The sequence below is a fragment of the Phocoena phocoena genome, chromosome 18 (assembly GCF_963924675.1).
Source record: "Phocoena phocoena chromosome 18, mPhoPho1.1, whole genome shotgun sequence".
Lineage (NCBI taxonomy): Eukaryota > Metazoa > Chordata > Mammalia > Artiodactyla > Phocoenidae > Phocoena > Phocoena phocoena.
In genome coordinates, this window is record NC_089236.1 from 25,137,919 (window position 1) to 25,155,485 (window position 17,567).

Sequence of the window (17,567 nt, forward strand, 5' to 3'; positions counted from 1 at the left end):
AAGGTGACCAAATTTCTGAAAAAAATGAACTAAAATACTTTAAAACATTAGAGGATTATAAAACCACCCTGGGGACATCCCTGGTGGTCCAGTGGTTAAGAATCCGCCTTCCAATGCAAGGGACTCGGGTTCGATCCCTGGTTGGGGAACTAAGATCCCACAGGCTGTGGGGGCAACTAAGCCCACGCACCACAAATAGAGCGCCCACGTGCCTCAACTAGAGAGCCCGCGTGCCGCAACTAAGACCCGATGCAGCCAAAAATAAAAAATAAATAAGTGAATTTAAAAAGTAAAATAAAATAAATGCTCCTTGAGAGCATAGATGGTGTCTTATTCAAAAAGAAAAAAAAAAACCATTACACCCTGGTCAGCCATAAATTACTAACTTTGCAAAAGTGACTGATGCTTATATTGCCAGACTACCTTGGGCCAATTTTTTACGCACTTAGATGTGGTTCTTGGACCTAAAGAGGACTTAAGTCTTACCCACAAACCTTTTTTTCAAAGCCCTTTTATAATTTTTTTTTTAACAACTCCAGCACCTTGTTTCAACATACTCTACCCCTCCCCCCAGTCCTCTATTCCTGAGGGAGTATTTAACGATTAAATACTCCTCTACAGAAAATGTATTAAAATAGATAATGAAGTGGTTCCCTCAGGAATTACTGAGCTGGTGAGTAAGAAAAGGTCTGGCTTGAGCCACTGGATGAGAGCAGTGCAGGTATATAGACAAAGTCAGTATGGGTCAGCTAATAAGAGGAATTTAGAACAGATCTCATGACTGTCTGGTTACCTTGAAATGGAAATTTTCATATTCCTTTGGGTGCTGAGAAAAAGGATTCCTGATTTAAGAGAGCTCCAGGCAAGTGCTTGGAAGACGTGAGCAAGCTGGTGCCCCAGCCCAAATGCATGGCTGCAATAGAGCAGTCAAGAAATAACATTGAACCAATAAGGGCGAAGCCTGCTTAAAGTTATTAGCAGGTGTGATTGTAGCTTATTTAGACAGGGTGAAAACATAGTTTGAAGAGTAGAATTTTATAGAACTTTTAAAAATCTCCAGCAAAATAGTTACTGCCTTATCAGTGCAACTGGCCTAAGCTAAGAGGGTTTTTGCTTTTTGTGATGCAGAAAGGAAAGTACCTTTCACCTCTAGTGTACCTGGGAGCAGGATTGGATATAGACCTTCAGAGTGGTAGCTGCAAAGTTAAGAACACAGCCTGAAGTCTCAAGAGTCACCATTTCGGGGCTAGATTTGGGCTGGTAACTGGGCTACACAGTGAGTCAAACCCACCCAAATCCAGAAGTCGACTAACCAAAACATGTGCAGTTAGATATGTTGATTAGCTGCATTTAGAACCAAGACAACTGAGAAACGTTCACTATAAACTCTTCCTTTTAAAGAGTTTGGGTAGTTTCTTTTTATTGGTTTCTATATATAAAGTCTTTTTTTCTTTTTCCTGTTTTCTGTTATTATTTTTTTTTTTGCAGTACGTGGGCCTCTCACTGTTGTGGCCTCTCCCGTTGCGGAGCACAGGCTCCGGACGCGCAGGCCCAGCGGCCATGGCTCATGGGCCTAGCCGCTCCACGCATGTGGGATCTTCCCGGACCGGGACACGAACCCGCGTCCCCTGCATCGGCAGGCGGACTCTCAGCCACTGTGCCACCAGGGAAGCCCTCTGTTATTTTTTTACTTGAAGTATAGTCGGTTTTTACAATATTATGTTAGTTTCAGGTGTACAACATAGTGATTCAATACCTTTACAGATTATATTCCCTTTAAAGTTATTACAAAATTATGGCTGTATTTCCCTGTACTGTACAGTATACCCTTCTCATCTGAAATACCTCATTTAGACATCAGAATCTAAAGAGGTATCTAAGCAATTACCATCATGACCCAGGAATAGTTTCTGGAGTATGCTAAATCTAAAATGTTTTTCATCCTTTTCCTGATTAACCTTTCCCCCTTTAAAATGTTCCTCAGTTCTATCTTTTTTATCAGTTTTATTGTGATATAATCGACACGTCATCTCTATTCTAATTTGATTTGTGAAGGCTCCAGTTTATCTCTGATCCCTGTTATTTTTCAGGACTTGTAGTAGAATGCCAACAAGAACGATCACAGATGAAAAATAAAGAAATAGCTTTGCGTGTGTTGAGAGCTAGACTCTACCAGCAGATTATTGAGAAAGAGAAGTGTCAACAACAGAGTGTGAGAAAACTGCAGGTAAGATTTATTGAGTGAAATAACTTAATGCCTCTGTACAGAAAGCCATCATTTTATGCAGAAAATGGAGTAAATATTCTTAATAGAATGGAAATATCTTAGAGCACAGGAAAACATGCTCATTTGTAAATAGCAACAATTTAAGACTGACTGGTTATTGCTAAAGTTGGACATGCCAGTTTGGAAATAAGTAGAGGAGATATGTGTAAACTAAAAATTGTTTCCCCGTTGTTTCCCTCCAGTTTTAGATCATAATTGTCTTTAAAGGAAATTAGTGTAAAAGACAATTCTCTGGAAATTAAGAGATTTTTCAGATTTTTAATTTAAAAACCTATGCTTTTATTATTGTATAACAATTTTTTTTCCTACATTTAAAAAAAATTTTTATTTGGTTGGACCAGGTCTTAGTTGTGGCACATGGGCTTCTTAGTTGCAGCAGGCGGGCTCCTTAGTTGCGGCATGCATGTGGGATCTAGTTCCCTGACCAGGGATCAAACCCAGGCCTCCTGCATTGGGAACGTGGAGTCTTATCTACTGCGCCACCAGGGAAGTCCCTATTTTTGTATAACTTTATGTGGGATCAAAAATATATGGCACTGCAAAAAACTGGTAATACTGACTGCTTCTGATACAGTCTGGGAACCAGGAGTAGAAGAGAGATTAATTTTTTGCTGTATACCCTTTTGTACTTTTTGAATTTTGTACTATATACATTTGTATTATTATTTATACAAATATATAAATAGATAAGTTTTAAGCAAAATGAATAAATGTCATTGTCTTAAGTAAACAAAGGGTTGTATGATTTTAAACTCTAAAAAGGTAAACTTTTTCTTTGAGAGGAATTGGAAGAGACAGTGGAACCCAGAAATAACTGTGCTTTTGTGTTATTTGCAGGTAGTTATACTACGGTAAATTTGGAAGATTTTTGCGGCCTGTTAGGAAAATTAATTGTATAAAACTAAACATTAATTATTCTTTTCACCTAGATGTCCTAGTCCTTCACACTTTTGCCCTTCTTGTTTCCCTTACCCACATTCTAACTTGCAGGTAGTAAAAGTGACAGGATAAATAATTTATTAAGCCTCTATCTGTGGTAATCCCAGCCTGTGGCACAGCATCAGTATACACATTTGCAGATAGGAATGCTCATTTACAAAGCATTACTTCTTGGCAGCTAAGTGATAACATAAACACTGTCAGCTCTGCCACATTTGATTTAATAAAAGACATTGGGTTTTACTTGCCGTTTGACATTTTGGCATCAGATGTTTCACACAGTAATTTTCAAAGTAAGTATTCAAGATCGGCCTTACGCCGATTGTGGGCATGTGTGTCGTCTTCAGTGGTCTGGTTTGAAAGGACAGAAATGACCTCCGTGTCTCTCAATTAACTTGTCCATCTGTGTGAAATTTTTTAGTAGATATTTCTGACACCTAGGAGTTTTTCTTCAGCTAATATATACAGTAGCTTTTATATGGAAGGCATGATGCCAGGTTCTCAACCCTGGTTCCACTTACCACCTAGAGAGCTTTGTAGATGTCTAGGCCCCATCCCCAGAGATTCTGATATAATTGATCTGGGTGGGATCCTAGGCATAACTGTGGTGCCTTGGGATAGTAGTTTCCAAACCTGGCTGGTTGCAGAATGGATGGCCTGGGGACTGTTTTAAAAATACATAATCCATGATTCAGTATATCTTAGGTTAGGTTTTGGAATCTTTCATTTAAAAACATTCCCCTGGTGATCAGCCATACTTAGGACTTCAGTTTCATATTGTTTGCTTTAGAAAGTAAGTTATAGCAATCTTTTTCTTTTATCTTAAAAAGTGAAAGTGAGATACCTGTAACTTATATAATATTGTAGCAACTATGCTTCGATGAAAATAATAAAATAAATTTTAAAATAAAAAGTGAAATAGATAACTAATAAGAACCTGCTGTATAAAAATAAATAAATAAAATTCAAAACAAGGTAAAAAAATAATAAAAAATAAAATAAAAAGTGAAAGTGAGTGAGAGAGGGTGTTGTGTGCATTGTATGTGGGGGGAGGGAGGGCAGATGAGCAGACTAAGAATACAAATAACCATAGCAAAAGGCAAACTGGTGTGCGGTGAAGAAGATTCCAAGTACATGGGGTTTTGAAGGAGGAAGATAACATATTTCACATTGGGACCAGGAAAGACAGAGATGGTAGGAGAGTGTTAAGGAAGGGCACCCCTTGAGATGAGGTTTAAGCAGAGTTAACAGACTTGCACATAATTATGATATGGTATAATAAGTGGCATTATAGAGGTTCATATAATTTTCAGAAATAATGTTGAGAAAGTTGGCCACATTGTGAAGTACCTTGAATACTGAGTTGAGTTGTGTCTGCCTAGTAGACAAGAAGGAGCCAAAGAAGGAAATGTATCAGAAAGTTGGGCTTTAGGAAAGCTAAGCAGGGCAACACAATGTAAGCAGAGAAATGGAAGATTAATCAGGAGATTTTTACAGGAGTGTAATGAAAGTAATGAGCCCTTGAATGATAGACAGTAGAAATGGAAAGGGCAGGATAGAATAAAAGACCCTTGAAACCACTGGAATTGGGCAGTTAGAGAACGGGATGAGCTGAAGTTCCTTTCACGGTCTATATCACAGCCTGGCAGATAGCAAGCTACCATGAAATGTTTGTTAAAGTGTAGGATGTCAGGTTTCCTACTTAGATCAAAGGGAACATCATTGTAGGGTCATTTATAGAAACCAGCAGGAAGAACTGACCAAGGTAGAAAGATAATTTGGTTTTAAATATTTGGAGTTTGAGGTACCAAAGAGATGTTAATTCTTATAACTAAGCTTTACAGACCTGTAGTCTTATTAAGTTCTGCCCATTCTTATTCCTTGTCACTTTGTGTATATGAATTTAGAAAAGATTTAAACTGTTAAAATAGAAAAGTCATTTACAAGCACTGTTTCTGTTGTAATAAAAGTAATTATAAAGTTAAAATATGAATTGCTTTTTGTTATGACACAGGTGGGAACAAGAGCCCAGTCAGAGAGAATTCGGACATATAATTTCACCCAGGATAGAGTCACTGACCACAGGATAGCATATGAAGTTCGTAATATTAAGGTAATATGAATGAGTATGCTTTATGTACCTTTGATTTTTCAAAGAAAGTATAGTCGAATTCTAGAGAGTAATCTCTGAAATATTACCACGTAATTTAAAAACATTGAGATAGATTATATTAGTACCCCAAATTTGTGAACATTTTTATTAGTTTGCTAGTAAGAAATATGGTCTTTATGCCAGTATGAAACAGCTATCTTTTAAATTCCAAATTCTTTGTTATGTAATCACAATGTATTAATGTATTTTCAGTACATGTCTATCAGTTTTCTATTACCGATTACCAAATTACTGCAAATGTAGTGGCTTAAAGTAATGCCTATTTATTATCTCACAGTTACTGTAGGACAGAAAGCCAGGCACGACAGAGCTGAGTTCTCTGCTCTGGGTCTCCCAAAGCTGAAAGGTGCTGGCCAGGCTGCATGCTTTCCTAGAGCTTGGAGTCCTCTTCCAAGCTCAGGTGGTTGTCGGCAGTATTCCATTTCCTTGAGTTGTAGGAGTGAAGCCTCCATTTTCTTGCTGGTCATCAGCTGGGTGCTGCTCTCAGCTCCCAAAGACTGACCACAGTTGCTTGCTGTCTAGTCCCCTTCGTGTGCCCTGTCCCATTGCATCTCTTGCGGGAATGGCCTTTTTAAGGGCTCACCTGTTTAGGTCAGGCCTACCTGGATACTATTCCTTTTGATTAACTCAGAGTCAACTAATTAGCCATCTAATCACTGGAGTGATAGTCCAGCATATTCACAGCTCTGCCTGCACTTAAGGGAGGGAATTTTGCCAGGTGTGTACACCAGGGGGCATCTTAGAATTCTGCCTACCACAATGTGTGTCATTATATTCAGGTGTTACAATGATTCTGTTGGGGGCGAAAAGACCCTGTCAGTTTGGTTTGAACATTCACCTAACTAAATCCCATGTCGTTGGGATCACTGACAGTAATACATTAATGATGAAGCACAGAAAAATTATTTTTCCTTCCATTGAAGGGGAAAGTGAACTGGTTCCCATAAAGGACTGTGTGGACAAGACAGAAGGTAGAAGGTTTTGATCCTTGTCCTTGGTGCTGTGTGATACCTCGGGCTTCTTTCACTTGATTCTGTCTCATTCTGTACACAAAAGTAAAGTCCTAGTTTTACAGAGGAAATGTCTGTGTTTTAAACATACTTAGAAATTTCTGTGTATCTTATGCCGCTTCCTCTGTCTTTGCAGCAATTTAAAGCTGTCTTGCATAAGAACATCATAGCCTTGTTGAAAAAGAAAATATTCAGTAGCTTCCCTTTCCTCAGGAAACACACAGTAATAACCAAACATGTTTGGCCATACTGTTCTAATTACACCATAGTCTTTCAGTTGTTTTTCTCGTAGTGGTGATGGTTTTCCATGAAACAGAGGCAGATTAACTGGCTTTTATAGTTATAAAATATATGACGCTGGCCTAAATACTAACACGTCATTACTAACTAAACTGGCATGCCAGACTCAGAAAGAGTAAGGACGGTCATATCGGTATGCTCTACAAATCACTAATCAACTTATTGGAAAGAAAGAAAATGCTCCATATTCGTGAAGGGAAAAGTTTTAAAATGGTATAAAAAAATGTTGCAGTGAAACATTAAAATCTGTATGCAGGACAGGAAAGAGACTAGTCAGACTGAATAACTTAGGAACTGAAGAGTTGCAGATGACGCAGGAAAAGTGATGAAGGCCTTAACTCCAGGACAGCCACCACAGGACGGAATGGAAGGAGTGGAGAGGAAAGAAAGTGGGTGCCTGTGGGACTCTGCTCAGCTCTCCTCCCTTATTCTAGAACCTGGCCTTCTCCCTACTCTGTCAGTTTGGTTTGAACATTCACCTAACTAAATCCCATGTCGTCGGGATCACTGACAGTAATACGTTAAGGACGTATTACATATTAAAACGTAATACCTGGCCTTCTCCCTACTGCGTCCACATAGTTCCTGACAGAGCTGCTATGTTCCTACATGATCATGATTTTGACCCAAGACAATAATTGATTTGTTGTGGGGGGGAAATCCAAACAAGCCCCCGTCAATGAGTTTCTTCCCAGGATTTTTAAACTAGAGACAAAGGTGCTCATTCTCTTGGTGGATGAAGCTGAAATATGTAAAGCTTACAAGAGGTTAGAAGCCACATTTCCAGCCATGGGGAGAAAGCAGTGTTCAGTGAGAGAAGAATGAAGCTGATATATTGAAAGGAGCAAAAATGGGAGAACTGGATGCCAAGAATCCTGATGATGTGAATCCCCACATTCATTTATTCCTGAGGCCCAGCTTCATTCCCAGGGTGGTGGCAGCAGCCCTGTACATTCCTGCCCTTGGGTTCTCTGAGGTCACTCAGTATGCTTATTATGAATTCCCTTGTAGCTAATTTTACTTGTATTTGTATTTATCTAGATAATAAGCACAGACTACCATGTAATATATTATTTTGTATTTTTATTCTGTTTCCCAAAGTTCTTGTGCAGATTCCTTTGCATCAGCCTATCTCCTGCCCTGTATTCCAATTACACTAGAAATTTACCCTTGTCCTGGGCTTTCAATGTATTTTGTTTCCATACCTTTCTTCATATTCATTCTTTTGACTGAAATGCTCTGTCTCTATTTGGAGACATACTGTTCTCTTTTTAAGACCTAATTCAAATTTTTCTTCCTTTATTTTTTAATTTCTTGCACTGTGTTATGCTTATGTATTACCTAGGTCTCCCAGTAGATTGTGAGCTTCTGAAAGCTGGGAGCTACAGCTCCTTCATATATTTTTAAAAATTTTTGGCTGCATTGGGTCTTCATTGCTGTGCGCGGGCTTTCCCTAGTAGTGGCAAGCGGGGGCTACTCTTCATTGCTGTGCGCGGGCTTCTCTTTGCAGTGGCTTCTCTTGTTACAGAACACAGGCCTTAGGCACGTGGGCTTCAGTAGTTGTAGCACGCAGGCTCAGTAGTTGTGGCTCGTGGGCTCTAGAGCGCTGGCTCAGTAGTTGTGGTGCACGGGCTTAGTTGCTCTGCGGCACGTGGGATCTTCCTGGACCAGGGATAGAACCCGTGTCCCCTGCATTGGCAGGTGGATTCTTAACCACTGTGCCACCAGGGAAGCCCCAGCTCCTTCATCTTTGATCTTTGTATCGCTAGCACTCTGGTTAATCCAACTGAACTCTAAATGTGATGTGATTATCAATAAGAGTAATAATCCTTTTAACATAACTTCCAGATGGTGAAGTCACATTGGCAATATCATAATAATTTGAGCTTACAGGCACACTAATTTTAAAAGCAATTTTCATATTATGTTCAAAATGGTATAAATCTTAATTTTAAAATTTCATCGTAGTGCTCTTGCTTTCTGTTTAATTTTAAAGTTTAATCGACATCTTACTATATGCTGGTGTTTTGTGGAATACAAAGATAGTAAGGCATATCTTTTCCCCTACAGTTTAATTTGAAAGAGAAATGTGTACACTTAACCTGAAATTTAACTTCAAGACCATTCAAGAAAGACTAAATATAAGATTAGTTCATGCCTACATCTAAACTTCAAATGTTCTATGTTCCAGATGCCAACATTAAAATATTTCTATTAAGCCAATGTCTGGATTTTTAGCATTTCCAAAATAGGAGGCTGTGCTAATTCACTAATCCCAACAACTCCAACACACAGAACCTTTATAACACAGGAAAGGTACTTGAAGTCATTATTTTACTCGTTTCTCAGAGAGAAGCCTCAGGGAAGACTGCAGGGAAGTCTTTACTGAAACAGTTTCCACCCAATGGAGTTATTTGGAGGTTAACATGAGAGAGGTTTTTTCCTCAGTTTTTTATTTTGAAATGTTAAGCACACATGTTTAAAGACTAGTCCATATATATATACCCTATACCTAGATGCAACAGTTGTGAACATATTGTTATGTTTGCCTTCTCTTTCTCCTCCACTTCCCCTTTCTCTCTATAGATACACCTGTGTTGCTACTGAACCATTGGAAAGCAAGTTGCAAACCTCAAGACACTTGTCCCCGAAATATTTCAGTATAAATATTTTTCAAATACACAGGACTTGTAGATATTAAAACCACTGTATTTCTAATTTAAGAAAAAACAGAACTATTATAAACCACTTACGGATTAAATAATTTGAATTTGGATGGTTGGCTAATTTAAAAATGCTAATTTAAACAATTTAAGTAAGAGTTTAATTCCATTTACTCTTTTGGATTCACGTTTTACATAAAAAGGCAAAATTAGCTAGGGATCCTCTCAAGTTAGCAATTGTGTTCATTATACTATAGATTAGTAATCTTTTGTTGCTATTAAATAATGACTTTAAAGAAATGAAATAAATATATGCTTAATTCTTTGTTTTGTTTCTCCTTTATTTCTAGTAATCAGGTTTTCATAGTAACTCTCTTTCACCAGGAATTTTTATGTGGGGAGAAGTGCCTGGATCAGCTAATTCAGAGATTGCTTCAATCAGCGGATGAAGAAACCATTAATGAATTTTTGGATGAAAATCTTAAATCAGCAAAATAAATACTGATTTATAATTTATTATTATATAAATGAAATGGACCTATGTCAAGAAGCAGACCGAGGTAGGGAAATCTTTATGAAAGTTGATAAAGAGCAGCTAAAAATACATGGTACTCACAAAAATATTTTTTAATGAATCCAGTCACATTTCTTGACCTAAGTTTATTTTAGGTTTCCTGTAAAGTACAATCCAGGTCTTCAAGTAGAAACAAAGCATGCATTGTTGAAAAGAGAAATAAAGTATTGAGAATTGACTATGTGATGTAGGACAGATCACTTGTTCTCTTTATATGCCTTTTCTTTTAACCATCTATAAATTAATTTAGACACATTTCACATCTGTTACTTCAGGACTTTGCCCGTGGTAAAATTTAGTGATATAAATTTATAAACTTGTTTGTAAACTCCTATTTAAAGACAAAGTACTATTAATCATGTTAAAGTTAGGACTTAAACTGCTACTTTTATTTTTGATTTTTTTTTTTTTTTTTTTTTGCGGTACGCGGGCCTCTCACTGTTGCGGCCTCTCCCGTTGCGGAGCACAGGCTCCGGACGCGCAGGCTCAGCGGCCATGGCTCACGGGCCCAGCCGCTCCGCGGCATGTGGGATCTTCCCGGACCGGGGCACGAACCCGCGTCCCCTGCATCGGCAGGCGGACTCTCAACCACTGTGCCACCAGGGAAGCCCTAAACTGCTACTTTTAAATTAAAAAGTAAATAAAAGTTGTGAAGAATATGAGTTGCTAACTGTGAGCATCTCTAGGATATAGATGGTAGAACTCTTGGAGAGCTGAGTGAACTCTAGTGTACAAACTACAAGTCAATATTTAAAGCAGACTCTCTGCTTGGCTTCTATTTCTAATTGTTCTTTGACTTAACAAGCATCAACAGATGTGGTGTAATATGAGTAATTCACTGAGGTCGGTTTTGTGCCGTGATATATAAAACCTCGTCCTTACCTTACAGAACTTCCAGCTGAGCAGGGAGCCGAAATATAAGTCCCCAACTCTAATTCAAAGTGGCATGTTGTATTTAGTAATTTTTCTCGGGAAGTTTCTTGAGTGAAAAAGAGAGCGGTTGTTATTTTAGATAGTTCCTCAGAGAGGAACTGTATGCCAGGAAAGGCTAATTAATATAGAGTTTTAAGACCAATTGAATGATTTAGAGGTAAAGATGAGAGAAATTTTTTCCCAAATTTTTATTTTGAAAATTTTCAAGCACACAGAAAAGTTTTAAAAATAATTTTTAAGAAACAGTTCAATGAATATTTTATCATCTAGATTCAACCATTGTTAATATTTTGCCACATTAGCTTTTCTTCTTTCTCTGTACACACACACACACACACACACACACACACACACACATACACACACAGTGGTTGCTGGACTATTTAAAAGTTAGTTGCAGATCTTATAACACTACTGAATGTTTCATCACATCCTAGGAAAAAGGACATTCTCATACAAAATTATAACTCCATTATCACACCGATTGTATATCAATAATAATATAATGATTATATAATATGATCTAATAGCTATTACATATCAGAATTTCTTCAGTTATCCCCAAAATATCATTTTTTTAGCTGTTTTTGTTTGTTTTGTCCAATCCAGGATCCAACCAAGACTTACACATTACATTTGCCAGTATCTCTTTAGTTTTTGGATTAAACCCCCAAGTTTTTTTCCATATGACATTGACCTTTTGAAGAGTCCCACAAGGTTGTTTTGTAGAATAGTCTACATTCTAAATTTGCCTGGCTTGCCCTTAATGTACTATAAAGTAAAATTATGTCTAAAGATTAATTAAATTCAGATTAAACACATTTGGTAAGACTACTTCACAGGTGATGTTGTGATACTGTATCATATCAGGAAGTTCCACTATTAGTGATACTAAGTTTGAAAACTGTCAAATCTCTCCATTGTAATGGTACATGCTCTCCTTAATAATCGGTATGTAATCTGTGGGGTAGTACTTTAGCATCATATAAACATTTGATTTCTCATTGTGCAAGACAGCTTCTGAAATGACCCCAGTGACCCTGTTCCTGGCATTTCATGCACTTGTATAATCTCCCCTTGAATGTGGACCAGATTTATTGACTCTTTACTAACAAATAGAATACAATAGAAGTGGTGGGATTGTCGCTTTTGATATTAGGTTGTAAAAAGACTTGCTTCTGGCTCTGTCACTGTCTTTTTTTTTATATATAAATTTATTTATTTATTTATTTATTTTTGGCTGCGTTGGGTCTTTGTTGCTGCGTGCGGGCTTTCTCTAGTTGCGGCGAGCAGGGGTTACTCTTCTTTGCAGTGTGTGGGCTTCTCATCGTGGTGGCTTCTCTTGTTGCCGAGGCTTCAGTAGTTGTGGCACGTGGGCTTAGTAGTTGTGGCTCGTGGGCTCTAGAGCGCAGGCTCAGTAGTTGTGGCACACGGGCTTAGTTGCTCTGCGGCATGTGGGATCTTCCTGGGCCAGGGCTCGAACCCACGTCCCCTGCGTTGGCAGGTGGATTCTCAACCACTGCGCCACCAGGGAAGTCCCTTAGCTGGAATTTTTTTTTTTTTTCAATTTTTATTGCAGTATAGTTGATTCACACTGTTGTGTTAGTTTCAGGTGTACAGCAAAGTGAATCAGTTACACATATCCATATATCCACTCTTTTTTTTTAGATTCCTTTCCCGTATAGGCCATTACAGAGTATTGAGTAGAGTTCAGCTGGCATTCTTTAAAGAAAGCTTTCCTTTGTCTTTCCTCTCACTTTCTCTTAGTTGAGAGATAATTTAATCCTATTTGAATCAATATCATGATTCATGATTTCCCTAGGGGTAGGCATTCCCCCCCGCCCCCCCGGGTGTCTGGAGAATCTGCTTTAATTTGAAAGAATATTGAATAGGGAGTTTGAGGGTTAAAGTTAGAAACACAGAAACTGATTTTTGTTTTCAGGCATTTTATGTAACAGAGAAACGTTTATCCAAGGAAATGTAAATATTAAAACATTGTGTGAAACAAGGCAAAATGAAGATAGTCTAACTTAACGTATTTCCCAAACCTCTGTATTTATCCAGATCATTTGGGAAACTTGCCGTAATACAGATTCTGATTTAATAGGTCTGGAGCCTGTGATTCTGCATTTCCAGCAAGCTCCCAGGTGATGATGGATGATGTTGATGAGCCACAAACACCACTTGGAGTAGCAAGGATCTAGGACATCTGTTATTTAATTAATGAGTACTTTCAGTTGTTATACACTTTATTTTTGTACAGTGAGATTCAGTTAAACTCATAATCTTGCTTTATTCAGATAGACCTTGAGTCTCCTAAACTACAAAGATAAACTTGACATTTTTAACTTTAGTAGAAAAATATTAGGAATGAATATATAAGCCAGAGATAAATCAGGGTTCTTGTAAAGAATCTGGAAAGCCAAAGTTTATTGCCTCATATGCACAACACCTTTAGAATATTAAGGAGTAACAAACTTTATTTAAAAAATAAACCTTAGAGAGATTTTAAAATTGAATTTGAAATTGAGTCAAGGGACCTCGGATCACAAACTACTACAGTCAACTAAAAATTAAAAGAAAATATTTTTAAAATCATAGACTCTAGTGTTGGGGGCAACAGTGATTAGGAAGACATGTGTTGGCAGGGGTGGAGCTTTTGGGATGCTGGTAATGTTCTATATCTGGACCTGAGTGGAAGTTACAAGGGTGTATTCATTTTGTGATAATTGCATTTACAATTGAGTTAACTGAGTTTTGTATGCAACTGACAATTGCATACACCCTTGTAACTGCCAGCCCATTCAAGAAAAGAACATTTCCACTGCCTCTGAAAGTTTCCTTGTGCTCCTTTCCAGTCAATCCACTAATCTGCCAACTCCCCCTCCCCCAACAGTGGCAACCTCTATTACGATCTTTATTCACCATAGCTTATTTTACTGTTCTGGAACTTCACATCAATGGTCACACAGTATGTACTCCTGTATATCTGGCTTCTTTGTTCAAAAGTTTTGCTACTCATTTACAGTATTGCAGGTACCAAGGGTTGTTTCGCTTTTATTTCTAAGTAGTATCACACTGTATGAATATACCACAATTCATTTTATTCATTCCTCTATTGATGCACATTTGGATTATTCCCAGTTTCGGCTATTATGGATAAAGCTACTATGAACATCCTTGCACAGGTCTTTTTGTAGACATGTTTTAATTTCCCTTGGGTAAATGCCTAGGAGTGAAATTGTTGGGCATTTAACATTCAAAGAAACTACCAAACAGTTTTTCAAAGTGGATATATCCATTTATAGTCATAATATTAACATATGAGGTTTCCAATGGCTCCCTATCATCACCAGCATTTAGTATTGTTGATCTTTTTAAGTTTTGCCATTTTCATGGGTATGCAGTGTTTTCTCATTGTGACTTAAATTTGCATTCATCTGATGATGAACGACATGGAGCAGCTTTTCATATGTTTATGGGGTGTATGTATTACGAATATTTTTTCCTAGTCTCTGGCTTGCCTTGTTTTTTTTTTTTTTTGCGGTACACGGGCCTCTCACTGCTGTGGCCTCTCCCGTTGCAGAGCACAGGCTCCAGACGCGCAGGCTCAGCAGCCATGGCTCATGGGACCAGCCGCTTCGCGGCATGTGGGATCTTCCTGGACCGGGGCTCGAACTCGTTTCCCCTGCATCGGCAGGCGGACCCTCAACCACTGCACCACCAGGGAAGCCCTGGCTTGCCTTTTTATTTTGTTTTCACTGCTTTTTTGATGGGCAAAAGCTTGTAATCTTGTTGAAGTTCATTTTATCAATTTTTTAGAAAAGATTACTGGTTTTTTTTGTGGCCTAAGAAATCTGCCTACCTCAAAGTTACAGAGATAGATTTATGTTTTCTTTTAGCAGGTTTATCATTTTCCCTTTTCTATTTAAGTTTTCAATTTAATATTAAGACCCATCTCAATTTAATTTTAGTTTATGGTATAAGGCAGGGGTCAAGATTGTTTTTTGCTTCACGTTGTGATCCAGTTGTCCCAACACCATTTGTTGAGAAGACTTTCCTTTCGCCACTGAATTTCACTGATAACAATGCGGTGTTTCTAAATTTAAAAATTCAGTTCCTTGGGCCACTGGCCACATTTCAAGTACTCAAGGACTACAGGCGGCTCTGGATACTGGATGAGTCAGGGCAGACATAAAATAGTTACAACATTGCACAAAGATTTGTGATAGCACTATTCTAGAGCTTAAAGCACAGTACCACTAAATATTTTGGGTTCTGTGAACGGTAAACTAAACCAAATAACAAAGTATGGGCAGATATAAGGAAGGTAAAAATTAATCACTGAACTTATATTAAGTACCTAGAGTAGTCAAATTCAAAGAGACAGGAAGTAGAATGGTAGTTACCAGGGATTTGGAGGAGGAAGAAAGGAGAGTTATTATGAATGGGTACAAGATGGGTGGTAGAGTGATGGTGGCAAACCAGTGTGAATATACTTAATGCCAAAGCAATGAACAATTTAAAAATTGTTAAAATGGTAACCTTTATGTTAAGTATATTTTATCAACTTAAAAATTGTTTTTATTGCTTTTCCCCCAGCTGGTGTTAGTGCAGGAGAGAAAGCTATCGGTGTTACTAATCACTGAATTGTCTCTGGTGTACCTGAAGGATACCCAATGAAGGTACAGAAGAGATTTTGGAGCCCAGAGCCCCACTTAGCTTAATGTCTCTATCTTGGAGTATTGCCATTAGACCCTCATCAGCTAATAAGAAAAGAGAGAAAAACAATTTGAGAGTTATTCTGCTATATGTTATATACCTACTCATGTAATAATACTAAAGATTTCATTCATTAGGTTATGGTAACACATGGCAAACTAGCAGCAGGAGCAGTCTGGGTTTTTTGGGGTTTTTTTTGTTTTTTGGCTGCGTTGGGTCTTTGTTGCTGTGTGCAGGCTTTCTCTAGTTGCAGCAAGTGGGGACTACTCTTCATTGCAGTGTGCAGGCTTCTCATTGTGGTGGCTTCTCTTGTTGCGGAGCACAGGCTCTAGGTGCACGGGCTTCAGTAGTTGTGGCTCACGGGCTCTAGAGCACAGGCTCAGTAGTTGTGGCGCACGGGCTTAGTTGCTCCGTGGCACCTGCTTTGCCACCAGGGAAGTCCCAGGAGCAGTCTGGTTTTTAAATAGATCTCTAACTTAAAAAAATTTCTAAGCCCTTGATTTTGAATATTTAAAAGTTGATCAGTACATATGTATATATATAAAACTTTTGTAAAGCATAAACTACTATATTATTTCAAGGAATGTTAGAGCATGTATGAATACCAAGTCTTGAGGATCTTGGGCTTTTGTACAATACAAGGTACGTTTGTTCAAATATTTAAATTTTGGGACTTCCCTGGTGGTCCAGTGGTTAAGAATCTGCCTTCCAATGCAGGGGACATGGGTTCGATCCCTGGTTGGGGAAATAAGATCCCACATGCTGCAGGGCAACTAAGTCTGCACACTGCAACTACTGAGCCCATGCATTCTGGAGCCCGAGTGCCACAACTAGAGAGAAAAGCCTGTGTGCTGCAACAAAAGATCCCGTGTGCCACATCTCAGACCTGATGCAGCCAAAAATAAAAATAAATAAATATTTGAAACAAAAAAACAAATATTTTAATTTAAAACTCTCATTAAAATGCCTTAATAAAGACAATTCCAGAATCTTCAACTGATTTGTGGAAATAAATGAAAGGAGTAGTGTGAGTAATATTCCTATTAAGAAGTTATGAAAATAAGCTTGCTTCCCAGAAGATGGTGTTGATTTGGTGAGATGCCACCCTGTCTATGAATATGCCTGATTTGCATATTTAAGGCCATCTATAAATGCTGTTCTCTAAGACCTCATCTTTGTCTAAGACATCCTAATGAACCTACATATTGTTTAGTAATGAAAATACTGTAATACACTTCAGGACTTCCCTGATGGTGCAGTGGTTAAGAAAATGCCTGCGAATGCAGGGGACGCAGGTTTGAGCCCTGATCTGGGAAGATCCCACATGCCACGGAGCAACTAAGCCCGTGCGCCAGAACTACTGAGCCTGTGCTCTAGAGCCCGTGTGCCACAACTACTGAAGCCCACGTGCAGCAACAAAGACCCAACACAGCCAATAAATACATAAATTTATTTATTTATTTAAAAAAAGAATCAACCTGCCAATTCAGGGGACACCGGTTTGAGCCCTGGTCCAGGAAGACCCTACATGCCACAGGAGCAACTAAGCCTGTGCGCCACAACTACTGAGCCTGTGCTCTACAGCCTGTGAGCCACAACTACTGAGCCTGTGTGCCTAGAGCCCGTGCTCTGCAACAGGAGCCACCACAACGAGACGCCCACGCACTATAACGAAGAGTAGCCCCTGCTCGCGGCAACTAGAGAAAGCCTAGGTGCAGCAGTGAAGACCCAGTGCAGCCAAAAATAAATAAATAATATTGTAATACACTTCAGAACCTTTGAAAAGAAGCAACATTAAACACTGGAAGTTTTCTTTGCAGAAATTGTTCATGGTTTCAACTAAGTGGGTGCCTCATTTTTCATAAATTCTAAAAGATAAACCAACACTTATTGAATCTTTACATTTTAGCCACAGTGTAAGCACTTAATTATTGTTCTAATCAACAAATATTTATTGAAGTGCTCT

The 17,567-nt window shown here is 38.4% G+C and overlaps 1 protein-coding gene across 2 annotated transcripts in view; it reads left to right on the forward strand.

Annotated features, from left to right (window-relative positions):
- Positions 1–9,888, forward strand: part of MTRF1 (mitochondrial translation release factor 1) — a 48,950-nt gene extending 39,062 nt beyond the window's left edge. For both annotated transcript variants that reach the window (XM_065896088.1, XM_065896089.1), the window contains exons 8-10: positions 2,091–2,227; positions 5,241–5,339; positions 9,757–9,888. In XM_065896088.1, the coding sequence (XP_065752160.1) occupies positions 2,091–2,227; positions 5,241–5,339; positions 9,757–9,870 (350 nt within the window). In that variant the 3' untranslated portion in view covers positions 9,871–9,888. The remainder of the gene's footprint in view (positions 1–2,090; positions 2,228–5,240; positions 5,340–9,756) is intronic.
- The last annotated feature ends 7,679 nt before the right edge of the window (positions 9,889–17,567 follow it).